Here is a 27437-nt window from a genome sequence, read left to right as displayed (position 1 = left end):
ACTTCCACTCTGTCAGTGCTGAGGAAAGCACACCGCACAGACCTCCTTGGTATGGTTATGGAAAGGACCAGGCAATTGCCAACAGAAAAGGACAGGCTACGGTGCTGGTTCTTAACGTCCTCTAACACAGCAGCAGGGCTCTATGGAGATGCAGTTCAAGATAAGAAATCTCTAAAACCACTGTAGGTAAGGAAGATAAACACATGGCGCCTTACAAGTGGAATAAAGGCTCTATTTTCACACAAATGCTATACAGATATAACAGATCTTTCTTGTTTGGAGGGATTTAATACTTTCTGTACATTTTAAAGTAGTTAATAAGAACAATTATGGGAGAAAAAAAAACAGTGCACATCACAGAATTCACTGAAAATGGTGGTTATCATGGCAACATTTCCAAATGCCAATCAGTGCTAGTTGTAATGATACGTTGCATTTGCAGTGCACCTTTCAAACACTATCTCAAAGAAGCTTGCAGGCATTAATCAACCCTTATAAACCCACTGCAAGATAACTTTATAGATGAGGAAGCTGAGGAACATAAGATTTAAGCAACTTGCCCAAGGTCAGACAGTGTTGGAGCTGGGAATAAAAATTCAGCTCTTTCAAATTGCTCTACCCATTTATAGCAGTCTCTCCCTATTGTTCCCACACTTGTACAGTCAATTTCTCATTCTTTCTGGCAATAAACACAGTGTATCTTTTGCAATCTCAGTCTGTTAAATTTATAAAATGATTTGGGACTCATCGGTCTATTATTAGCTGTAAATATGTCAATCAAATATTGCATTTGCCTGTATACTTCTCCAGGTTCAGCTGACCTCCCAAGTGAACCACTACATCCTTTTCCAAGGAACAATCTGTAGTGCCAAGAGAAAATTTCTGCTAAAGTGTTGGCTGCTTTGTGCAGAGGATGCTCACAGATCTGTGGGGCGATTGCTTCCAACCCTGTGTTGCACTTCCGCTGGTTAACTCATGTGCTACAAAATCACCAGAGACACGACTCTGAATACAGTTTCTCTCCCAGCAAAAGAACAAAGCCTTCAAAGAAGAAGTCTGTACCTTCGGTTGAAATGCTCCCTGAAGTGACCCAAAGGGACCTGAATGTGGAAGCATGGGTGGCATTCCAGGCATTGCTGGAGGATAGGTTGGAAAGAACTACAAAAGAAAAAGAGATGCTTATGTCACAGGACAACTTGAACAATAATGGAGGTAGGTGCCAAGGCTGGCACATACAAAAATAGTACTGTATCGGACAAGTGCCACGGTGAAAATACACACTAAATTTGCTTTACATTTTTTAAAAGCAAAGCCAAAATTTGGGAAATGTACTCATCTGATGAGTTTTCTTAATAGTGCTGAAGAAGTGTGCCTTTACAATTCGTGGAACTGTTGCAGGAAGCACAGAACTTTCTTCTTGGAGGAATTGGAATAATTTGGTTTCTATGCTCACTTTTGGTTAACTTTGCATTTTTCTACAGTAGTAAACAAATTGATCCTGTTTTGAAATGTGACCTGGTATCATTCTCAAAGCAAAAAAGAACCACAAGATGATGTATTGCACACTAACCAAAGGCAACATGCATACCACCTTGTAGTTGACTGGGTAAAGTTTTGCTTAGGCCTCTCCTGAGCACATACAGCAGTTTTCCAAGTCCCAAAACATAGAGAGTTTTTGTGCTTTGGAGCAGTGGGGAGCACCAGGAAGAAACCACCAGTCTGACTTACTCCTGTGACCTGAGCAAAATCTTGTGAAAGAGCCATGCACTCTGGGCTGCTGCACTGTGAGAAGCACCAGCTGCAAAGATACTGCAATGACCACTGATTTAGCAATTTCTGCGCATTCCCTGCCATCCCAGGCACAGCAATATAGAGCCACAGCAGCAGAAATGCAGTAGACAAAGATTAAAAAAAAAAAAAAGCTCAAAGAAAATTTTGTACCTTAAAAAATAAGTAAATCAAGACAGAAAAAAAAGAGCTTTAGGAATGAATGAATCAAAACACTACTGATCAATCAAAAACAAGCAAAAGAGCAAGCAGAACCATTAACAAAGACACCACCTAGAAAAATAAGCACTCACGTTGGAATGTCGAAAGTAAGGGTTGTCTAATTTGGGAGCGTACTTGTCAAACTGGAAAGAAAAGAGAAAAACAAAAAAGGAAAACAGGTGAGTTTGTTTTCGACAGTAACAGACACATCAGGATTTCAACACAGACAAATCATCATGACCCATCTTCACAGCATTTAACAGAGCAGAACTGACTGATTAGTCCATACTTGCTCATCAGGGAGCTGATTGATTTCCCAGAGCTAACAGGGAGAGAAGGGCACTAGCCCCCAGGTTGCAATGGGTGCTGCTGAGTCTCGCTGCAGAATCTTGTTAGCAGGCACTATGTGGTGTGGTTCCTGCACTATGAAGAGAACAGTCCTGGTATCAGCAGCACAGTGAAAGGCAAGTTCAGCTCCAGGTCTAGCTCTGGGATCTGCCCCTGGAGCACGGATCATTTTCATTAGACCGCAATTTTTACCAATGCCTGCTCCCTGTTTTCTGGGATCCTGTAAGTGCCAAAATTGTTTGGGAAAGGGCTTATTTGCTTTTGATGCACAAATATCTCTATATTCTCCCTCTTCTGCAAAAGAGAGGGCTCCCTGGAGAAAAACTGATTGTTAACCTTTGCCTTTCCAGCATGGGGTTTTAACACCTCCATGTGTGCAGTCTGTGCCCCATATTTATTTTCATGACCATTTGTCCTGTACCACCTTGGAAGCAAAAGCAAATCATATCTATGTTGCATTTTAGAACAATATGTACATTCTGCTGGGAGGAGGGAGTGGGGAAGGAGGCAGGGAAAGGGAGCTGTAGGACCCCATGAAAAGCTGCTTATTTAGCAAGTCAGCTGCTGTTTCGCACTCCTCTACGTGCAGGAGAGTAGATTTGTAATTTTATTAATTACAGTTATTACTGGAGCCATGGCCCCTTCAGTGTAAATACCATAAATTACCAAACACATGCAGCTGTAAATTTCAACACTCTTCTCTGGTGTTGGGATTAGCAGACCTGATCTAGTGGAATATAAGAAGATGTGAGTGAAATATAACAAAAGAGCCTTACAAGCTGTTTTTGCTATGAAGGCTGACATCAACGGGGCACGGGTGGGAGGGAAGGGAGCTGTTGGCAGGATCAGATATCAGGATTCTTAAATAACACAGGAGATTTCTGAGAAAAGTTTCAGGATTGTTTTACGCAGATCAAGAAAAGAGGAAAAGGTGTTTACACATGAGTACACTGAGCAAACACCTGGGGCTGCATTTTGAGTGGAGGATATTACTTTAATTGTCTCACTGCTAAGCAGATTACAACCCAAGAATGTCATCAGGCAATCAACAGTGGGAAAGAAAAGTGAGAAACATTATGTTCCTTGAGTCCTTGGTAGTCCTTCCAAAGGCTGCTTTTGCTGTTATTCCTTGCTTTTGCTAGCCTTAGGAGAAGATGGCTGCTTCTACATTTTAGACACAGTGTGAAACTGAGAGGGAAAAAAAGCTGAATCTTGTTCTTTCAGCCTAACAAAGTAATTGCCAGAAATGGGAGAGTGCATTTTAAAGTACTGACAAAATCCATTTGTAGCAGATCTCTAACAATTTTTTAACAGCTGCAGCAAAGCCCCATTGTGTTACAAGCAGCCTCAATAGAAGACTAAAGCTTATTACATGGCCAGGAGGATCTCTTCCACAAGAACCAGCCATGCACAAATTAGTGCTTGTTGAGGCAGCCAAATAATAAATGCCAAAATTGATATAGGTTAGGGAATTAGGAGGCAGAGGGACAACACTCGTATCAAACAGAAGAGCTGCTGAGTTACGGCGAGAGCTCCGGGTATGCCAGCACGCTGCCCCAGAACGGACGGCGCTGCAGCTGTGGGGACGTGTTTTGTACCGGAAGCCACCGATTTGTGGTGTCCTTGGTCGTGTGTTTTGGTGTGCCAAGGCTTGCGGCCCTGCGGACGGGGAACTGAGGTACCCAGAGGGACACACGGAAAGGGGAGCTACAGGGGCTGCGGGTTGGTCTCTCGGGCGCAGTATCTGCACCCCGGGGGCACCTGAAGGCCTGGTGTGCATGGAAAGGGGGAGTGCTGGGCCTGCCTCTCCAGGGCGTCCTCGGAGGGGCAGGGACACGCCTGGCGGAAAGGAAGAGGGCTGCTGCTTCGTTGTTTTTTGACAAGAGTGGGTTAGGCTGTTTGACCAGAGATGCTCTACTTATCCTCACATTTTGGGCTGGGGTACGCACCATGGGAGGTGCAGAGGGCGGCATGAGCGGCGTCTGGGGCAAGCTGGATGGAAAAGGAGTGAATGTGTGCTGGTGGGTGTGTTGGTGCTGATGCGTGTGTTGGTGCTGGTGAAACTCCGCTCTCAGCAGCGGCACCGGGCCAAGTGAGGCAGCGGCCCGGTCCGAACTCTGAACCAAAAACCGGTTGTTCAGCTCTTGCCTGAGCAGTTCGTGATCTAGAGGAGAGAGAGAGAGAAAAAAAAAAGACACAGAGGCCCGTGGGCCTGTGAGTACCACAAAGACGGAGGAGAAAGAGTCAATATTCACCTGGCATTCCCTGTTTCTGCAGGTCATGCTGTGGTGGTTTTCTACGTGAGGACTCATTGGTGGAGGTAAGAGAGATGCCTGTGACAAAGTACCAATCAGAATCCCCGAATGAGGCTGGCAATACATGATTGGTTGGTTGAATGATATCAACAGGCTGGTATCTAAAGGCAAGAGAGAACACCATGAGTCATCACAGCAGAAAACAGCATCCGGGGCGGCCCCGCGCCCGCCCGCCCCGCCACCCGCCACCGGGACCGACCCCTGCCGACCTGTGTCCTCCGAAGCTTTGAACCTTCGGAAGCCTGCGTGCGTGGGACGCTAACCCACGCACACCGTCCGACAAGGGCTACGAGGCAGCGATGGGCTTGGGTGGCTGGAAGCTCCCTGCCCTGAGGGCTGCTTCCCAACACCTCCCCGTGCCGCCCTCCCCCTTCTCAGCCCCAAGGACATGCAAACAGCCACCAGAACGTCCATCCTACAAACCGAGGCCTTCTTTGCGAAATTATTTAGTTGTTTATTTTTGAGGTCTTAGATAGTAAGCAGTCAATTTCCTCAATTTCTAGCAGGCTGTAATTGTCACTGCTTGGTCCTTGCCCCCGGGCTTTTCTCCTCTGAGAAAATACGGAGGAGGAGTCAGCAGGAAGAGGAGAAACACTGAACTGGCTCAAGACCTGCAAGAAAGTTGCAAAGACTGCAGGAACAAGATGTTCTACCACACGACAAGTGGCATCTCCTCAGCAGCTTCCTCTAGAAGAACCGAATTACACCCAATCTGAACGTAGCTTGGGGTAATGGCAGACACCAGCACTTTAGAAATGATGTGACTGAGGAGAATAAGAACAAACGTCCACTTGCCCAGAAATGCCTGGTGGTATCAATTAAATCCATCTGTGATTTTGCCTAAGAGCTTCAAATCATGGTCAGCATCCAGCATGCTGGATGTTTTGTAAGCTGAGAGCAACCCGTGACACTGACACCAGCTGCAGATGGGACACGCCCATTCCTGACTGCCCTACTCGCTACTGAGCTTACACGAACCTACCTTTCAAGCTGCAGCACTGAATATAAAGGGTCAAATGAACACATGCACTTTAAAGTGTTATTCCATATTCCACAGGCATTTCTTTCACTTAAAGTTTTTAGAGTAACACTAGAAATATCTAAATGACTTTCTGCAAATACATTGTTAAGATCTTCAAAGACAGGCACTCTGATCTAGAATTTCAAGGTCTCTGCTATCACTTAGAAGTGTTCATCTCATTGAAAGTCACTTCTGAAGGCAAATTTTGGATGCCTAATTCATTTGCTTTTTGAGTAATAATGTGCTGCTAAGAGCAGGTACTGTGTACTTTTACAATCTGTATAATAATAATATTTACATATGGAGAGAAATGGAGAGCAAAAAGTACATATACTTGTGATACTAAAGACTAAGGCACTAGACCAAAAGAATCTATAATGGGTTCCCCTCAAAAAAAAAAAAAGGCTGAAAACACTTAGGACCAAAACCTAACATCTTTAGAGAATATGAATATGATTTCGTGTGTGTGTTTATGCATTTAAATCTGGCATGACTTAAAGAAACCAAATCCTTCTGTTAGCATCAAGATAATCCACTTTATGTTTTTCTGGAGGGAGAGATAAAAGCAAGCTGGCAGTTTTAAGTGTTCTGATATCCAATTTCTTTAAGAGACTTGAAGCCAGACTGATAGATTTGCAGCTGGCTCCAGCCCATAGCAATGCACCACTACTCTGGCCTCTGTCAGGACAAGAAAAGGCCTGAAGATGTTTGGAGAAGCAGTGTAGCACTTGGAGGAGTAGCTGCTCCACAGTAAGGTCTGTAGGGTAATAACCCAGCTCCATGAGACACTCTGGGCAATGTTAAATTAGAACTAAGTTCTTGTGCCTACCAGCAATGCCTTGTCTTATGGGTCTGGCCACGTACAACGTAACTAGGAGCAGACCTCTGAATGCCCAAACACTACAGTTAAGTGTACAGACATGAGGTGGGCATGGAAGAAGGAAGTCAATTCCACTAATGTTGCTAGGTACCCTCGCATTCAGAAGAGAACACACAAAGACCAGCGCTTCCTCTGTGTCATACACCGGAGCTGTTCTTGGTGTCCTTGAACAGAGGGCAGCAGCCCACATGAGGGTTGCTTCTAAGTTACTTGCATAAACTTTAGGTTTTCAAAGGAAGAAATGGCACCAGAAGTGCATTCTTGTTATTCAGAGATCTGAATTTGTACCATCAGTGAATGGAAGAACTTGGTGCTCTGCTTTTCTTCTTGGTAACAGTGACAAGTGTGCCAAAGCAACTTTAAAGGAAGGACATTTTTTCCTCCAAAGTAGAAGGAATAAAACGATAACAAAAGGAGACTTCAAAGGGCCATACCCTCTTTTAGGCTTTTCTAAGCTGGTGCTTTTACTGAGAGCACACATGCAATCAAAGAGCACAACAAGGACCATGCTGCTAGTGGCAGCTGGATCCTAGCTCTCCAAGGCTGCTCAGCAATATTGTTTGCTTTTAAGAAACTTTTATGTGAATGACAACAGAAGCTGCTGGCTATGCAGCGCTCTGTATCGATTTTATGATGTGCCAGTTTGCAGGCTTTTCATATAATGCAGACAAGAGTCATTTCACTGTCGGTAGGGTTAGACACCCAGACCTTTCCCTCCACTAACTTAGGCCTCTCCTGCTTCAATTGCAGGAGAAATCCTTTTAGTAGAAGCATGACTGTTAGCATTTCCTGGCAAGCTGCTGAATGTGAATAGGTCACTTGGTCTTGCACCTCCTGAAGTTAATGGGGAAAACATACTTGCTTTCAGTGACTGCAATATCATGCTTTTAGCGAGCACATTGCTATTTCCTTTTGCAATTCTTTCAAAGTCTCCATCACAGTAGTTCTTTGCCTTAAACAGGGGAAGCAATGAATAGATCTCCCACAGTGCTGCCAACATCTTCCCAGCAATGTGGCTGAAATTCTAGATAGTGCCAGGGCCTGTGAAAGCTTTGGCCTATGTGGTCCTGCTTCTGGCTAGGAACCCACAGCACTTCTGTCTATCATCATTCCGAGAGCTCAGTTTGGACCAATTCACATTTCTCTCTCATTTAAAGAAGTAGTTCAGAATAATGGCACATTGTTTAGTTCCTGAAAGAAAAAAACAAGGGGATGCAAAGCTATCAGAAAGCTCAGCAGCAAATCTGCCCTCTCCTTATTCCTTTAACTTGCTTCATAGGAAATGAAGGGTGCATTTTTTTTTCCAAAATGCTTGTCCTGTTTAATCCCTGCTGAGTTAGCTGCAGAATCAAATGCTAGATCAAAAGGAGGCCCCAGCAAGTGAAAGTTGCAGGGAAGTCTCCAGCTGCCAGGGTCTCTTCCAGGGACAGCTGTAGGCTAATGGGTAAGCTATAAAGAGGGCATTTAGGGCAGAAGTGACAATGGAACTGGGGCCAGGGTGAACAAAGGAAACTTTTTAAAAAGGATGCAAAGACAGTGAGTGTTGAACAGCAGAGGCTGTCAGTTGTTGAGCTCTCTCTGCCTCATACAGAAAGGCCATGCACCCACAGACACACAGAGTTTGTGCTGCCACAGGATCCTGCTCTGCCAGCAGGATGTGCTGCTTTTCGAAGGATTGGAGCAAGGCATAAGTGTGGGGGCTTCCCACTTGTTCAATTAAAACAACTTTCTGGGTTGATTAGAAACATTTTTTTTTCCAAGTCGGTTCTAGTAGCAGTGGTTTTCATTACAGTGGGGGAAAAAAGGGAAGAATGGCAAATTAAACGTCACTCTTTTGCTAATCTAAAAAATATCTGATGACTGGAATGCCACAATCAATAGCTCATGCCCTGAAAGAGGTTTTTGTGGAAAAAGTAATTTTGAAGACTTCTCATAGGAAGCTACAGTTCTGTTTCTACAGTCTCTCAACTGGTAAAGCCTGTCCAGGTCTCCTACCTGTTTCACGAGCACTCTCACAGTTCCAGCACACACTGCCCGTGGAGGTGTCTGTATTGCTTTATTTTACCTGCCCACCAGCCAGCCCATCTCTCAACACCCTCCAGTGCATGCACGGCAGATCAGCCCTGGAAGAAGAGGGGAACCTACCCGCAGGGTGACCTGGTATCACGAGGCTGTTGGTGGGTAACGCTGGTGGAGGTGGCAGCGTGGGTGGGGTGGCGAACATGGCCGGATGGTGCTGGTGTTGGGTCTGCGATCTGAGAGAGAAGTGCGAGGTAGCAAGATTAGAGATGGAGAGGGGCAGGGCCGGGCCGGAGGAATGGTGCGGAGGAATCTGGGGAGAGAGGGGGAGGTGTTTCGGGAGGCTGATGCTTGTTGCACTGCTAGCACTGCTGCTCCGGCTGCAGAGAAAAAAGATAGGGGAGAGGGGGGAGAGAGACAGAAAGTGTGTTACAACACGAGACTGGAACAGTGCAAGAAATACACTATCAGAAACAACACAACTATATAACACTGATCTCCCCCCATTTTCTGTTGTTTTGTTTTTGTTTTTGAATGGCAGTGGAGAGAGTAACAAATCTTAATGAACTTCACAGAATCACAGAATCACAGAATTTTCTAGGTTGGAAGAGACCTCAAGGTCATCGAGTCCAACCTCCAACCTAACGCTAACAGCCCTTCTCCACTGGGACTGGGCTTTGGCTCTCTGCAGTGACATTTCCTCTGGTGCTCGGGCAGGTTACAATCCTCAGAGCCACCTATGAGATAATGATGAGGGCCAGAGGCAGTTGGATTTTGTACCTTTATTTAGCCTCTGATGACCTTGCAGGGGCCATGCGCGTCCTTGTGATCATCTGATGCCGTTACTCTGAGTTCTGTTACTCTGGGTGGATGGAGCTACACAGCGTGAGTGACTTGGGGACCAAGTTTTATCTGCTGTGCCTACTGTGCTGTTCTATCCGCACAAGCATGTAAACACACTCCATGTTAATATATTACTCTCATAACAGTTCTGTATTTTAAATCTTTTTTATTATTATTACTCTGTTGCAAGTGATCGAAGTTTTGTGGGGTGAAAGGCATTATCACTGCCATTATTATTTATTTTAATTCCCATAACAGCAGTGTTTGTTGCAGTAGATACCTCTGAGATCTCCTAAATAGTTTGGAATATTAGTTATCATTTATACTATGGCAGCATTTACAGGGTACAACCAAGACAGGTCTTAAGTATGCAAGATACTATGAAATATAAATGTAATGGCAGACCTCTGTCATACTTTGACCCTTGCACAGCCAAATATGATGTTTTAAATCAGTTTTCTAACCTTGTTTAACTACCCTGGGAGGCATGTTTTCTGTGTAACCAAAAAGACTGCACAGGTTCCACTTGACTGGATAAACTCTTCTCTCTAGAAACTCTTTTTCCATACCATTTTCATCCATTCTACTTACTGGATGGAGGCAATTTAAACAGCAAAGCTAAGCCTCCTGCTAGGTCTGAACATGTCAAACTGAAGCAGATTTCTCAGCCTGCATGGGAATACTGTTCTAAGGGGCATGGCATTTTCTGATATAGTTACCCTGCTTTGGATGCTGGTGAACCAACAAAATAATGAATAGACATGAACAAACAGCCCACTTCAACATAAGTCTTTCCTGAGTACAAAACGAGGGAGTTCAAACTCAAACTACCTTAAATTTCTAGGGCAAGAACTGGCTGCCTCAGACAAGACAGCGCTCAACTCCAGTAGAAACTGGACCTAAAAGGACTTTGCCCCACAGTTCCAAATGCCTTTCTCCCAGCAAGGGAGCATTTACCATCACGTTTCAAATGCAGCTGTCCACTGCTGCTGGACAATCTGCCTCTTACCCAGACAAGAATGCCCTTGGCTCCCATCCTGTCCATCTCTACCCCTTTTGAAACACGCGCTATCCCGCAGTAGCACAAAGATGACACGAGTGTCCCTTTCCCCTACCTGATGTTATTGAGTCCGTTGTGGGCCACCTGGTGATGCACTTGGTAATTGAGAGGTGGAGGGATGTGACTCGGAGGCTGGGTCCGAAGCTCAGGTATTAGCTGAGGCTGCGACTGCGGCCGAGGTTGAGGTTGTGACTGTGGCCGAGGCTGCGGCTGAGGCGTGAGCCTTGGTGGTGCTGGTGCTGAAATCACAGGCTCCTTCTTCAACAGCGGGCTTGCTCTGGCGCTCGACGTGGGCGCTGAGGAAGTAGAAGTCACAACGGCAGCGACTGGCTGGGGGCTGGGGATGGGCAGGGCGAAGGGCACGTCGGTGCTCAGTTCCCGGCTCCGCTCTAGCCCAGACACCTTTGGGACATTGGCTGCTTTCGCTTCTGGCTTGTCATTCAAGGTGGGACCTTAAGGAGCAACAAGAAAAAACACAAGGCATATGCTGAAAGGTCTGTGTTTGTTTCTCTGCAGTGTAGAATGTATGCCTGGTACAAACCAAGTCAAGTCTCAGCTCGTGGGAGCATCGTGGGAGCACTGCTCTTACAGGATGGATGTGTGTCTGTGTCTGCCCTTCCACTGTCCTTGGCTGGCTGCTCAGTACTCCTTAGCATGTGTGTAAAAGACCTAGCTGCCACTACATGCATGCACACTACAAAGAACATACAGCTTTGTGACTTCTGCAGAGTCCCAAGGTTATGTACAGTAGGAGTGTGAACATGTCTCATGTTACTGCTGCAGTATTTCCTGCTCAATGTCAGATTTAAGGCCATTAATAAACTCGTGAACACAAGCCCGATCATGAAGGCATTTCATTTTTTCAATGGTCTTTCCAGGTAATCTACAGTGTGTTTAGGCTCAGCTCCAGCTATGAGGCACCGTGACCCAAGCACTAATCATTAATGACAAGCCTACCAGGCCTCTAGGAGAAGGCTACCTGGGATCTTCGTGTAGCAAGGGATGGGGCAGCTCTGCTGCGAAGCCGTGACATTGCCATTCCTAGGTCACACGTTTGGGTGGATGAATGGAACAGGGAAGGCTTGAAAAATACAGTCAGAGGTGCAGTGAGGACCTACATGTAATCCATGTCTCCTTCAGTACTGCACATACCTGTGTGCAAGGTATGTCAAAGCTATACGGAATGCTGTGACCTTGCCAAATGCACCTATGGTGGGAATTCCATATGGGATTACTCCTTTCGTGACACCAAATATTTTCTTTTTTTCTGAATTAAGCTAAAATGGCAGTAAGAAAGGGTTAAAAGCTGGAAAGGAAAGGGAGAAGGGAGGAAAAGATAGATATTTCAGATCGAGCTGTATCCAAAAGGCCAAAGAGACCCAAAAGGACCAACAAGAACAAGATTCAGCTCCCACCTGATTTTCAACACAATCTATGTACACTTGAGCGCACACACACCCATAAGCACAGGAAAAGCTTACAAAACCAGTGCTTGTCCACGTGTTTGCATGTACGCACAGCTCTGCCAGTCAGGGCGCGTGGTTTTATTATCCACCAGAACGTGTTGGGGGGGCTGTCTGAATCCAGCTGGCTTGCAGACATGCAGGAGATGCTACCTACACTCATTAACACACTCCCAACACCCTCACGAACAAATTCCACCTTTGAAATGTTCCCGTCTCATCAAAGGACGGAGCCAGTTCCTGGTGTAGGAGGTGTGGAAATAAGACACAACACACACAGGGAGCTAATTCTGGTGGTGCAGAGGGTCTGACCAGGCGTTTGCTAACACAGCCTGTGCGGAGCCAGAGCTGTTGCTGCCTTAGCTTCAGCCACTTCAGGGCCACCATTAGACAAGAAGAGGCCAGCGATGAACCAGACCCTGTGAAACACCAGCTGGCTTTCTATAAAGAAAATGCCCACGTGGTGATGGCTTCTCCTGCCGTGAGACGCAAGTCAGCTTCCTACACTGCTTCTGGCTCTGCCTCTGCTCCCACCACTGCGCCGCTCCCTTCGTAAACCAACCCATCCATAACCACATCCATGTGTATTTTCAGACTGCGAAGAGAGAATGACAGAAGCGTATAGATAACTGCATTTATCAGTTGAGTAAGATAACTATATGAATAGAGATAACTATATTCATCAGTTGAATAAGTCTGAAGGCTCGTGGCCTCAGACCGCGAGTAACAGGAGCAGACATTTCCACACACCGGTGCTTTGGCTGGAAGCAAGTACAACCAGCCCTGTACTTCCCGGCACCTTATACAACCTTACAGGTTTGACACAATGTCTTGAGGTCCTAATTATACACTACATCAAATATAAGGCCAACTCTCATTTCAATGGATTTCTTTTTCAAATGCCAGTTCATGCATCACAGGTACCCTGGTTGTGAAGATATAACTAAACAGACTTGGTTCTGATGCTATTTAGGGTGACAGATAATTGATTTCTAAAATTAAATTCTCATTGCTTTTGTGCACTAGTATTTTTTACAATGCCAACCGTGTTCATAAATTGTCCTTAGATTTTGTTACTTACAATTGAAAAATTGTCATTGACTTGTCAAGCCAGGGGTCCACACGCTGCATTTTAGAGGCAGTGTAAGCACAGCTGCAGATCCCACTGTTTTTCAGGAGCTACCCATTAAAAGCAATTGGGTTTCATTCCTGACCATAGGTTTCCTGAGAGCCTATTAGCTCCTTCCATCCAACAGGCCTCCTCCTACAGAGTTAAACTTCATATCGTGTAATTATAGGCAATGTAGACTAATGGTGTATATTCAAAACACACTGGCACCACAAAAGTTAGTTGAGTAAAAAGTCAATTAGATCCAAAACGAATCAATAAAGTCCCACATTAAAAACAGCTGTTTGACCAGCTTTATGTACAACTATTGATTCCCTGTGGTTTCGGCATTAGTTCTCATTTGCAATTTTCTCAAAGCAAAATCTCATGCTCCCTTGCTGGCTGAATTGACCAGCCAGCCTGGTTGCATTAGTTAGCATTAGGGGTACATGACTGATTTCTGCTGCCAACTTGCATGTCTCAGGTTGCAGTACTCTAACACTTTTGTGTTTCACTCTTGAGGACAATTCAACATCTAATGAAAATACCCATTTTTTTTCCCCGTGGAAATGCTACAGGCATGAGTGAGAGTGTCTTCTCTCCTTTCATAGCCATGTTGAGCAGAAGCAGGAGCACTGAGGAAGGAAAGCCGTAGTGTGAAATCATGGGCAAATGCGGATAAGAATGCGAGCGAAATCCCCAAGCCTTCTCAGCCACAAGGGAAGGAAGGCGGGCAAAGCCAGGTGTTTCAGTGACTTTGCTGTTTCCACTTCTGATGGCTGTGATGCAGCACAAGAGAGAGAAGCTGCTTCATGTGGCTGGCTTGAGCATGAACTGCCATGGGCGAAGGGGAAGTTCTCACTTCTGGGCATTTCACCTAAGTCTCTGGTGGAACAGACCTAGACAAACTGGAAAGCAGATGCCCAAATGGAAATACATCTCGTGCATGTGCCTCTTTAGTCTAGCAAAAACAAAAGGTGCCTGTCAGCAGAACCTTAAGGCCCTTCACTTCTCCTAACTCTGTGGAGTGCCATGCCATGAAGGACATACTCTACATGTTTTATTTCTGAGTGTATATATGCCCACTGGGAGCAGATGTCCTGGTTTCTTTCCTCCCTTTTATACTCTTCTACCAACACTCCTGCTTGTTCAATGCCTGTATCCAAAGCCCACTCACTAGCTACCTGTATTTCAGAGGTCTCCAGAAACCTGACAATTTCAAGGTCATTTTAACTGTGAAATGAAAGAAATGATGAATTTGAAGGGTGCAATTACCTGGTTTCTTAGGTACTTAACAAGATCCTTCTCATGATACCTATCACAGAAAGCTCCTGTCCAACACTTTACTCTCCATTCATATAAAAGTTTCTGAGTTCTCTCCTCTGAACTCCCTCTATAAAGTTAATTTTCATGATTTTAACTAGAGGCGTTGCCCATTCTGATCAGGATCCCAAGCTTCGCAGTTTCTCCTGCATGCCCCTCCTAAGGGAACTACACACTCATATACCCGAATAAATTCCCTCCCATCGACCAGGCTGACTGCCAGTCACACATGGAAACATCCCCAGGAAAGAGACTGGATATTCTCTCGGTCACAGCTGGGTCAGGTTTTACAGAGGTTCTTTCACAAAGTTCTGTGCTTTGGTTCCTCGTCTGCTCTGAACAGAGGTAGCACAGAGCTGAGCACCCTGAGCTGCCCTGACAAAAGCACGGACCCACCAGACCACACCACAAAGTTCTAGAGACAAAAATGTGTTTGTTTTAACCAAGTCCTAGAGTCATTTTCATGCTTAATGATAACAGGCTGAGCCAATTTGCCTAAGACTTGACAGTCAGCTCCAATAATTCAACCTTAATTAAACCTGAACGCGTGTCAGTTCAGCTCGTCCCTTCACAGGAAATCTGACATTAGCAATGATTCATGTTTCAGCCCTGCTCTGGGAAGGCTGGATCACATCTGCCATTCTCCACCATGCGGAGCGCTACCCCTTTTCAGCATGCCAACTTTGTTTATTTTCTAACCAAACACTTTGGACTTCTTCCACTGAGAGGCCTTCTTAAATGAACAGACAGTGGGACATGCCTCGATTTCAGTGGGATGAATGATGACTTGGTGCGAGAGACGGAAGAAAGCACTGGAACCGCTCTAACAAAAAAAAAAATAATAAATAAAACCAGCCTGAGCTTAGCCATTCCAGTCTCTTTAATCAACCAATCCGTCATTTGTAGTGTTGCAAAATCCTAGCCTTCCTGTGACTTGGGCTACGTCCCATTCCAGCTTAATTGGTTAAGATGAAAACTTTTAATTACTTCTAAAAGCACAGAGAGCTTTAGCTACTGCCACTAACAAGAGTTGAAGTAGAAGCCTAAAGTCAGCTACAGCTGAATTTGCTGGAAAAAGTACCTTTCAGAAAGAATCATGCAAACCTCAAACACCATCAGCATGGACCCAACATGAAATTTCACTGGATTTAAAATCTGTGACTGGAATAAACAAGTGCTGCCCATCCGCACAGCTGTACAGCGTGACATGCTTGCCAGCGTGTAAGTACACAGCATTGCAGGCTAAGTACAATACAGAAAGTCCCAGACACAAATTAAACCTTTCTGTTACAGGAATTTGCTTTCAAGCTGATTAAGAGTAGCTCAAGTGCAAGGGATTAAACATGTAAAGGCTGCTTTGAGGACTCCAATAAGCAGTTACTGTGTTATACAAACAGTACTTAGGGCAATAGCATTTCCAGCGCTGCCTCTTGCTCTTTGCAAGCTGCTGGTTGTTGCTGAAAGGGGACTGTCAACACACGTACAATGTGATTGGAAATAATCTAATCTTGCTTGCACGCCTTTCCTTTGTCTCTTGAAAAAAAAAGAAAGTGGAGTCATTCAGACGTCTTTCTGCAGTCTCCCTCGTATTCAAACAGCAAGGGTGATGGGGTGATGTGAGAAAGAAATTCCTCTCTCACATCCATCAATGACATCTTTACCAATGGCAATTTCCCAAGAAACACAACCACCACCATCTGCAGCCTATCTATTCCACCCCGTACACATCTTTGAAAACAGACATAAGCCAGGCTGGCTGTTATGAACCCCGTTTCATATTATAATTCCAGCAAGAAATGCTGCAAAAGCATCACCGCAGGAATTACAGGGACATATGTGGCAAGAAGCTGAGTATTTCAGAGCTGGCTGATGAGTCCCAGAGATGAGTTTTGAACCATCAGCATTAGGAGCCAGTACAGAACAGCACGATTTTACAGCAGTAGGGCAAAACAAAGAAACTACTAAAATAACTTATTTCATGAACTTCAGCAAAACCTTTTTTTTAATTGAGCTTTTAGACTGCTGCATAACATACTGTGGGTGCCCAACATATATAAGCACAAGTGAGAATAAAGCATTTTGCATCGGCAATGATAGCACTGATGCTGGCAGTGTGCTTACAATTGAAAAATCAATATTTAAGTGCTAATTCTTTATCCTCAGCTGGATTTTGCTTTTATATGGATTGTTTTTTCATTATGTTTTAGTAAGGTAGCACTATTTAAGGCATTAGACAATTAGCTGGGTTTGCAAGGGTGAGGAGGCAAACAGCTACCACACAGCAGCTATCCGACATAGGGCACCAAGCTCCTCCACCTATTTTAATGCAAATCAGCCCAAGATAAGAAAAAGACTTGGGACTCACACACAAAAACTCTGTCTGCAAGGCTCTGTGGTGTGTAGCTGAACCATTTTTAGCATTATTAGGCAGCAAAGGCCGGATTTCCACTGTGACAGCAGCCTACCGCATACGTGAGGCTGTGTCAAAAACGTTCTTCTGTGACAGGGGCTTCTCAGAACATAATGTGCCTCTGGTGGATGCTCCCAAATAATGTCAGTGCCTCTTCAGAGAAGAGAGCCAGCCGGGTGTAAGCACAGCTCTCCTGCCTGGCCCTGAACTCGGAGCAGCGCGGGGAGGTCTGTCCTTGTGCACCCCTCTCCGTCCCTGTGGGCTGGGTGCCCGGCCGGCTGGCAGGGGGAAGCTCCTCCACAACCCAGCCCCATCCAGCCCCTGCCGCTCCGTTCATTTGTACCGAGCTGTCTGTCAAGTCAAATCGTCTCGCAGCAATCTGAAACACCCTCCGAACAGCTGCCACTATCAATTACTCTCGCAGACAGCCTTGACTATCAGGAAGAGAACTGGAGCGAGCACTTGCCAGTTTTAATAAACTGTGTTGCCCAAGTCATTTAACCTGCTAGATTGCTGTATGCTGGGGCTGTAACAAGCCTTCAGCTTTTCAAACTAGAAGAAAGCAACAGTGGCAAAAAGCTGTCAGCTTGGTCCTCAGAATTAACTTCCAAGTGTGTCTTTTATTTTTATTTCCCCCCTCTCCTTTCTGGAGCACCCAAGTTTAGAAGTGAAGTATCTCCAAGTCGTTTTCATAATGTGATGACAAGGAAAGCATCCCACATTTTTAACACAAAGGCAATGCCTCAAGAGAGTGAAGGGTTGACGTGCTCCAAGACTTTCGTGCTAGGAGCACACCTGAGCACAGACAGCCCCTTCTCCTCTTCCAGCTGCACGGGCACCTCCCGTGGGCAGTCCCCACGCCGCTTCCCTCCAGGGACTGCCCACGTCCCCCAGCGATGCGATGCGATGCGCCCAGGAGCTTCACAATGCCCTGACCACCACCTGCACTCTGCGCCCACCTCTCCCCCCAGGGGTCCTTACACACACAGCTCAGTTTCTCACCCAACTAAAAAACCTCAACGTGGCCAGATTGAATTTACTCCAGCACCTCCACAGAGGAATCTGCACTTCCACTAGAAAGCTTACTGGACTGCACAAAGCAAAAATGTTTAAAAAAAGCCCTATGCTAAACGTTTTCCTTAGCCAGCTCCGCAGATAAGACCATTTGTTGCGAAAGCTTGCAGCGCAGGAAGATTTCACCCTCTCCCCAAGAAACAGGAGAGTAACAGCATAAAGACCTACAGACTTGATGCTGATTTGCTGCTTTATGGTTCTTTAATGGGATGTTTTATTCTTGGAGATTTGGGAGCTTTCCATGCTCTATCCAGGCATGTTAGCTGTAAGCATGCATGACGACACTCCAAAGCTGCAAGAGCTGAATGAAAATGGGTGCCAAACACAAGGATTGGGGCCAGCACACAAAGAAGGAGGATCACCATTCAAATCCCCCCAAAGTAAGTCACACTGCATTTTCCTAGCAATGCTGCTTCTGGCACCGTTTCAATGCAAAGCTGAAACTGGATTTGCAGCTAAAGCACCTACTGTGGATGCTGGCGTTGTAATGAGATTGAAAGTTTCATATAGGCTTTTAATCTAGGGCTATAATGGTGGATCAAACACTGCAGGGTTAAATCCCTTCAGTGCTGCTCCTAAGCAGATGCCGGCTGCCTAAAAACCAGTGACGTAAGGGCTGTTCAATTGCCCTGGCCACAAAATGCTACTAAAGCTTCTTGTAGTTACTTACTGAAGGTGTTTTTGTCTTGTTTTGTTCTGTTTTTGCTTTGTGCGACGGCATGTTGTACACCTCATCGGAGTGATAGACAAGCAGCAAGATAAATAAGCTATTAGGAAGACAAAAAAACCCCTCCAACACATGAAAGCAAGCAAGCACAAATACTCCGCTCCAGATCTAGGCTTTTAAAGAGACAGAATTGTTATATATCAAGTAATCTTATGATTTTAATTAGTCAAACAACTATCAACTACTACATTATAGGAGAAAATGTACTACTTTTGCTGTTCCAAATCCATATTGATTCCCATCTAGCCTGCAAGTGAGTTATTAATCACTCAAATTAAATCATGAACACAGGTCTTTACGCTGAAATTGAACCCCCACCAATAGATCAATAACTCAAACCTCCAAGAGCAATTACTGTTCAGCATAATAGAGTGGCTTGTTACAGAGAGCTCCACGCAGCCCACAATTCTCTCCACCGTATCTTTCACAGGCAGTGCAAACAACCCAGGAAAAAAAAGATTTTATAACTATTATTTTCAAAATAAACAGACATCTGCTTAGAGTTACCTAATCTCTTTCACATCACAGAGGCAGATCTGCCAAGGTCACATTGGAGACATGATTACATTTTTTCACAATTTGTTATTCTAGCAAAGCCCTGATAAGATTGAACTATTGAAGTTCACACTCTGGTTTAATTTCAAGAGGTTAAATGCCAAATCCTTTTCTTATTGCTACAAGGAAGGGATCTGCCAGGCTGCATAATACCCTGTGTGGGCTAAGACAACAATTTTGTTTCATCTGCACAGTCTTATGGAGGTTTTGATTTTTTTTAAAATGACATCAGAGAACTCCAAACACCCAAAGAATCATTTAAAGTAAAATCCGACAGTGAGACTGTTCCAAAGGAGTGAGAATGACCTTTCAGACCCTCCAGCCTGGAGAAGTTAAATCAGTGGCTGGCTGAGAAAGCACACTCACTAACCAAAACCAGAAAAAGGCAAGAAAGAACATTCTCCAACACCAGATCATCTCTGCTGGGAACAGCAGATGATTACCCTAAGCAGCCAAGCGTACACAGGGTCACAGAAATTCCCATCTCTGCCTTGGAAGATAACTGATGCTCGCCCCGATGCAATGGAAAGAGGAACCATCAGTGCTCAGGCTCTCCGACTGCCACCGTGCCACTAAGCATCCGCGTCCTTTCCAGGTGAGAGCTGTATTTCTGCACACATCCTTGCTTCCGATTGCTCCCCCCTTCAAGCAGGCCCCTGAGCGCCATCCATCATCCTTCATTAGGGAGGCTATTGGCAGCCAATTAAGTGGTGATGGACCCACGCCAGGAAGCTAATCAAGATGAGTTCATAGCGTACCCTTCTTGCTGCAGGCACTGGCTCCATCTACACGAGGGATCACATTTCTGCTTCTTCCCCTCTCCAGCCCCGTGGTGGATGTGCCCAAACAGCCTTGGACAAGGCTGAGCATACCCACGGAGAGCTCACACCAAACCAGGGGAGAGGAGGAAAACACCCACACAGGTGCTGCTGGGATCTCACAGCCCGGCTTCCACCACGGCTTTTAATCGCCAGACACAAGTAGCTTTTACAAAAAAGAGGGAGCGAGATTAGCTATTCTCTATCACAGCAAAGGCAGAAAGCTCAGGGAACAGTTTTCTTCCTCCCTAAAGGCTGGCGATTGTAACTGGAGTTAGAAAGATCAGATTGTGCTGTGATCTCTTTGGGAACGCGGTGTGCAGTGCCGACATGAAATACAGCAGTGCAGAATGCAGCACCCTGCACACATCTCAGCGGGGCTCAGCTCCGGGCTCTAGATCAACGAAGATCACTCACATGCATCAAACTCTGTGCTCTGGGTTAGCGTCCCTATTATTTTTTACTGAAACACAGAGGCGCACAACAGACCCTCTCATATACACATCTGAATTCAGTCCCTGGATAGATTTTATGGATTCAAACTGGCTTCTCAGGGCAGAGCAGAGCCCTGTTTAAACCAAGATTTCAAAGGGAAAGAGCCCTCCTCCTGAGTCCGCGTGCTGATCCCCCGTGCTTTGTGCCTGCCAGACCCAGGGTTTCAGCACGCTGTACTTTGTTTAGGAGGCTCTCTGCTAAACTCTGCCACTTAGGTTTTACAGGAAAACACTCTCAGCAGTAATCATTTCTAATGGATTTAAGTCTACAGTGGTCTTTGCTGGATGTCAGGAGGCTGCACAAAACGATGTATTGTGACCGCATGCAATCAGCATTTGAAGTGCCAAAGCTGCTTTTCTGGCTCAGGGAAGACAGAGCTGAAAGCCACGGAAGGGCAGCAAACAGAGCTGTTCAGAAACTGTTGTGGTAACCTGACCAACTTCCAGACACGGGGCAATGGCTGGAGCTGGAAAAATGGAAAGTTCTGCTGCAAGGTGACTTTGTCTCTCCTAACCAGGAACTGAGAAGAGTGACTGACCATGCACAAATTAGCAAAATCCTGCCTTATTTATTTGCTAAGTCCAGCTCTCACAGCTCAGTAGCTGCTGTCACATTAGTGCTAATACGCTTATCAATTGGGAAAACAACGCCTGAGTTTCAGTCCTTGTCGGGGGGGCCAACCCTTTCCAAGCAGCAGCTCTGCACACCCTGCAGCCTCCTGCTGCCCTCCCTGCTCACCCCCAGGCAGGTCCCAGCCAGCGCTCGGCATCAGTGGCAGCACCTCGCTCCTCCAAAGCACCATCTGGGTACCTGTCGCCAAACTGCCTCCACTTCATCAGCAGGTAGGCAGCAGCACCAGTTTTCCATTCATTTTACTGAGGATCTAGGGTCAGGATGAAAAGAAATGGCAGATTTTCCTCTAAGCAGTAAGGTCTCCCACCTTGCTCCCATCTCCAAGGTCAAAATCCAGCTCTACAGCTGCTGTAATGGCAGTTTAAGAAAAAATAAGGTATTGAAGTGAACAGACTGAACACATTCAACAACGTTTCAAGATGCATGGATAATTAAAATATTTAAGGGACAAGCTGCAAGTTGTTAATCAGGGAGCATTTACTTGAATGGTGTGTGCCCTTTGGATTTGGTCCCTATGGCAACCAAATATTCACTCCAAAAGGATGCTCTGGAAGAAGCATGTCAGGAGCTGCCTCGACATTTTAATTCACAGAGTGAGCAATGAATAAATACAGCTACTGACAAGCACAGCACCGGCAAAAAAGGGTCTGTAAACAGCATTAGGAAGCCACAAATGGCCTTTTGCATTTTAAAACTGGAAAAGGTTCCTTTTTTTCTGAAAGGACACTCACTAAAAATACCAAGAAAAACAGACTGTGTTGCACATGGGGTGTTAAATCGCATGTATTAGCGACTAATAAATTGTGCTTCTGCTCCCTGTGTTGGAAGATGTTGCATCTAAATCTCCAGAAAGTTATTTTCTATCTCACCTGGCTCAACAGGGGACAAAGTTTGAGAATGCATGTGAAGGAGAGCTTCTCAGCGTGCTCAGGATGGAAGATGTGAGGAATGACTGTCCCTTCCTTCCAAACAGGAAGAGCGGCTTGGTATGCACTAAGGAGAGGAAAGAGTGTACTCATGTATTACCCGCCCCGCAGAAGGCAAACTCCTTCGCCATGATCTCAGTGTGCGAAATGCAGCTGTGAAACTCCTTCCAGCTTTCTCCTTTGATGAAGTGTGAGCTCTTCAATGGGCAATAGAAGCTTTGGAAATACTTTGGTGCCGGAAATGCCTGAGGATAATGTAAGATCTGGCATCTAAGGAAGATCTGCTCAGCTTTGAGTCACGCCCTACACAAGAAGGTACTCTGAATCTCTTCTTTCATGAAGATTTATGACTGCGGATAGAAATCTCACCCTTCTTGGCGAAGGGGCGTGCTGGAAGCCCCAGCACCCAGCTCCGTGCTGCCCAATTCCCTGGGCAGAGCCACAGCTCTCCCCGTGCCCTTGCTCTGGAGCTGGGCGAGCACTGCCGCGGCACCAACCTCCCTCCCAGGGAGCGAGCAAGCACAGACTCAGACATCTGTAACACAATCGCAGGAATTATTTCATACAAAGCTGCTGCGCATTTCTATTTCAATGTTGGGTGAAAGAAAGAGACAAGTATCTGGGCTTAGCCTGCAGATAGTTTTCTAAGACAGTAATTGCTGCATAATTCATATTCTTGTTTTCACATGTTTGCCATGTGTACCAACAATTCTATTGAATTCACCGTAAGTTTTTCCTTCAAGTCATCTCCATGTCACATTTTTTCCAAACAGCAAAAGCACAAACAAACAAAATCCCAAGGCTAAGCAGCAGCTTGGGTTTGGCAAATTCCTGTAATCCTGGATTCTTGCACATTAGGAGACGAAAGTGGCGTCCGTGCTAATTCTTGAGAGTTCCCAGTTCCCATTAGTGCAGCAGACACCACCTTTCACTCATTATTTCTGTATTTCCCTGCAAGCAGTTTGCTGTGAAGTTGGAATTGAGCATTCGTATCTCTGCCCAAAGCCACCTGCTCCCCATCAACTGCAGATCCCTCAGGCTGGAGGAGTGCTGCCCTCTACATGGGGAAAGGCTCATCGATGACTATTTGCAACCAATATGAAATACCAACACAGTTACAAACAATTTATGGCTTCTGCACCAAACAGGCTCAACAAAGAGAATGGCTGGGATGATGCAGGCCCTCAGCTCAGTCTTTCAGCAATGGTTTGAGGCACCTTTGCTCCTATTAATCTACCTGGAGTTCATCCACTCTATCTGCACAGGGACGTGATGCCTTCTTTTAACAAATTCACTGGTTCTGGTGGGCCCCAAATGGTTAATCAATGCAGGGATCACAGATTCAATGCCTCATCTCTCCATATGCAGAATACAAGTTCTGGTGCCACTGGTTTTGTTTTTGAGGACTCAATATGGTTTTGGTTTTGAGGACAACACCCCAAACTGCCAGCGGTTTGTTTCAGGGAACCACCTCCTCCCACAGTAATATATTCATTTGCAAAATGTATCACATATGTTGCGTGCAAACTGGCAGAGAGTCTGATTCAGCTCCGACAGCATGAGAGCCTCTAGCCCAAATATCTGAGAGTAATAAAATCCACACCATCCTCCTGATCCCTCACGCTAACAGCGAATTGACCTATATTCACTTTGCATTAGAAAGCCTGTCAATAGCGAGCAACCTACGCAGATCCGTAACCGCAATTAAAAGGGAAGGGACATCAGCTTCTAACGTGTCTCAGTTTCAGCTTCCTCCTCCCTTGGCTTGAAATAAAGATACCAAGCCTAGATCTAGCATTTTGCCTTTCCATGGGCTTCCTGCTGTAAGAGGAGCAGGAATGGCCCCGCTCAGCCCTCGGCAGAGGCCAAGCACCAGCGCCAGGCGGGACCGGGACCCGCGGCACAGGAGGGCACAGATGTGTGCGGGGCTGCAGCACCGTACGGCTTCCGCATCCCCCTGCCCTGCCTTCTTACTTCCCCAGCCAAACCCAGTTTGGTTTTCCTGGGTATCTAACCAACTTGCTGCAGCACCTCCTCATCCCTTTGGCAGAGGATGGGTCCATGCCGTGGCTGTGGTTGTGTGGCCCTCAGGGGGATCATTGCCGTATGAAATGTGCTGGCAGGAGTGGTTTTGTTACAGGCCATGCTCAGGGCTACTGGAAGCGATGGGAATGTCACACCCAACCTGAAGACCACTCCACAAACAGCAGTGAGGCCAGGAAGCACAGAGCACCCATTATTTCCCGTGTAGATGTGTGAAGCAAGGGGAATCACCCCGTGCAGACGGCAGGCCCCGAGGGAGCAGTCGGCCTCTTCAACACCACACCAGAGCTGAACCCGTGTCTCCAGGGCCCGAAGCCCTGCTCACCCACCGGCTCCATCCACCTCTCCCCACAGCAGCACAGGCCAGCTCCTCTACTCCCAGTGCGGGGTGCTCGGCACGCCAGTAGAGGTTTCCCTTTCCTTCCTAGCATGAGGAATTTCCCACCCCTTCACTTTATAAATTACTAGAACAGACATGTAAATGTTCAAGAGTCATCTGAACAGAGTATTCATGCCTTGGGCATTTTTACGCTCTACAAGGAGAGAAACAAAAGGGCCTCATTTAATATCTCCCTGTAGCATTCCCTGCTCTTGCTCTTCCCTTGCCAATCTCCAAAGGCAAACTCCCGGCGGTTCAACGCTCCTGCAAGGCCCCGGCCCTCCCCTCTTGCTTTTTAAGAGCAGGATCGGCTTTTAAAGCAAACCTCCGAGGCAGGCCAAAACAGGTGGCGGGAATCCTCTAAAGTAGAGAAAAATCATTTGTAACCAATAAATAGAGAAGACAATCCTGATTCCCATGGCTTTATCAAGCACCCGAGGGAGCTGTTTGGATGGCAGGCACATCTGCTGCTCCTGCCTGCTCCACTGGCTCCGAGCACCAAGCACCGGGGCTGCAGGACAGGGAGGAGGAATGGCCATGGTGCACCTGTACCCTGCACCTCTGGTGGCACCGAGTGGTTTTCTGCCTGCTTTACGGGCGAGTTCCTGAGCTCTGCATTTGGAAGAACTGTGGGATAGCAGCTCGCTCCCACCTCCCCTCCCAGCCCTGCTGCCTGCCCTTCTTCCTCCCTCATTGTCAAGGCTGAAGAAGAGAGAGGTGACAAGCTAGAAAGGCATGGCCATGGCTCGAGAATCAAAAGAACCCCTGCTGAGCTCATAAGTGCTGTTATGGCTGCTCCCCGTGCACAAGGATGCAGGATGTGGCCCCCAACCAGCTAGGAGCAAAGGAGGCAGAGGAACAGATGTGCCTTCTGCACAAACCTCAGGAGTTGCTCCTTCTCTGTGTTAGTTGGCAAGTACGAGGCACAGAAACATCCACGGCCTAGAACAAATGCTGGAATCCAGGCTTATCTGAATGTGGTCTGAGGCATGCTTCGCTATGTGGCCACTGCATTTGTTTGCTCAGGAGTGAAGAGGCAGCGATACTTCTTCCTACGGAGGAGGACCAGGAAATTAAACCCAGACTTGATTCAGATCTCCCTCCTTGCTCTTACGGGTTTCTCTGCACAAAGAAGGGGTGGTGGTGGCCTTGAATTCTCCAAATGTGACTTCCCTTTCCTGCACAAGTGATTTTGAGGGAAGAAGGTCTGAAGGACACCAGTGCTTGCAGCTTTCTACAGATATGCCACATTCTGGAGCCCTGGGATTCTTCCCATTTCCTTGTCTCCCACATCAATGAAGCCTTTTCACAACTCGCACTGGAGTCATTCCCAGGTGTTCGTGCCCACCCCTCCCCACACAGCAGCTGCTGAGCTCTGCGTGTACTTTGGTGACACGCTGTCACTGACCAGTTTTTCAGAAGCCAGTCCTACAGCAGTACCGGAAAGTCTATTTAGTTTGTAAGGCTACAAAACCTGGCACAGCCCTTCAACCAGTCTGAAACACGGCTGCTGTGTGCACGTCCCTTCTGAAGAGCCACCGAAACATTTATCATTGCATGGCCACACTCTCCTGGTCACATAGCAGCCCTGGTGTCCTGGAGAAGGGCTGTATCACAAACAAGTGCCCACCTAGAGTACCTTTGGGGTATTCACCACGCTGTAGCTTCACCAAATTAAGTTTCTGGCCAGAAAAGAGAACACTTTCTTCAGTCACCCTGCAGAAATGTTTTCCTTATGGCCAAACTTCAGACACATTCACCACCCGATGCTGAGGTTGGTTTTTCTAAGAGCCGAGGATCACGAAGGAGCCTGGTGTTTAAACAAGAGGGCATTATCCAGCAGCTCCGGGTTCCTGTGGAAGCTTCTGAGCAAAGAACAACTCGAGAACAGAGCTGTTAAAGCACTGGCGGCAGTTTACAGTAGTTCATGTTTCTGTTTTACTGATTTTTTCTGGCTAAGATTCATAGGGCTATCAAATTAGCCTCTAGATATCTTGTCAAGGGGAGTAAAGTCAATAATCTAATAGGCCCATTTTTTTTCTCTTTACTGCCACAATTGTACGACTTTATCGATACTCAGACCTGAAGGCAAAGGACACGAGGACAATGCTCTGTGACAGATGCCAAGCCCCTGCTCTGTGTCAGACAGCTAAAAGCGGCGCAGTCCAACAGATGAGGTTTGAGAAAGGGGAATCATAAGGAACTGCCCCTACTTAGGATGCCACAATATCTAAGGTTTCATACTACCTTATTGGTTCCTGACACAATTATATGACAGGATGTTTTTCATAGGCACAAAGTCAGCAGATCAAGTGAGGGTGTGACCCACACCTCTACAAGCCTCCCAACCACACGGTTCACCTGCACCAGGGCCTGGAAGCGTCTCAGTACCACCACCAACAGCAAATAACTTCTGTTACTTAGACAAATGTGCTCCATGAACTCTGCAGAGTAACCTGCTGTACCCAGCACCAACCTCCTAAGCCTCTGTAGCTTCACCCAGCTGACGTGGGAAGCAGAGAAGCTCCTCCAAACCCTTCCCTCCTCCCCTGCTCCACCACCCCTGCACAGGACACGATTTGCAGCATCGGTTTGCGCTGGGTTCAGCACTGCATGCAGCCAGGCTGCTCAAACCCACAGATGGAAGGGAGAGCCACCTTTCCATCCCCACCTCTGGAAAGCAGCAGATGCCGTCGGAAAAGCCCTGCAAATTCCCCCAGTTCCCTTTGAAACCCGAGGAGAACAGATGAGCAGCACATTTGAAATTAATTACAGCAAAACCCTACTGCATTGTTCTCTCCTCCCCTTCCTTTTTCTCCTGACCCCCTCACCATATAGCTTTCACTGAAACGTCTGTGTGGTGTGTATATTTTCCTAAAGTCGCCGGGGCCAAAACAGTACAGCTGAGACATTCACAGAAGTCAAAGAAAGTGCAGGCCCGGTTAGCGCCCGGGGTACAATAGTGCCTTAAGAGCGAGCGTCTCCCCTGCCCGCCGGCCCCCTCCTCC

General features: G+C 46.4%; 1 protein-coding gene across 22 annotated transcripts in view; it reads right to left on the bottom strand.

Annotated features, from left to right (window-relative positions):
• FBRSL1 (fibrosin like 1) overlaps positions 1–27437 on the bottom strand; it is a 515953-nt gene that overhangs the window by 17639 nt on the left and 470877 nt on the right. For 14 of the 22 annotated variants that reach the window (XM_084538855.1, XM_084538846.1, XM_084538853.1 and 11 more), the window contains 5 exons: positions 10531–10927; positions 8699–8952; positions 4266–4501; positions 2082–2132; positions 1063–1158 (listed from right to left, as the gene is read on the bottom strand). In XM_084538855.1, the coding sequence (XP_084394981.1) occupies positions 1063–1158; positions 2082–2132; positions 4266–4501; positions 8699–8952; positions 10531–10927 (1034 nt within the window). Of the gene's footprint in view, positions 1–1062; positions 1159–2081; positions 2133–4265; positions 4754–8698; positions 8953–10530; positions 10928–27437 lie in introns of all 22 variants that reach the window. The other 8 variants (XM_084538854.1, XM_084538849.1, XM_084538836.1 and 5 more) reach the window with 6 other exon arrangements.

This window comes from Aythya ferina (assembly GCF_964211825.1).
Source record: "Aythya ferina genome assembly, chromosome: 17".
Classification (NCBI taxonomy): Eukaryota; Metazoa; Chordata; class Aves; order Anseriformes; family Anatidae; genus Aythya; species Aythya ferina.
The sequence above is the reverse complement of the archived record's forward strand: the minus strand, read 5'-3'. Positions and strand labels throughout refer to the sequence as shown.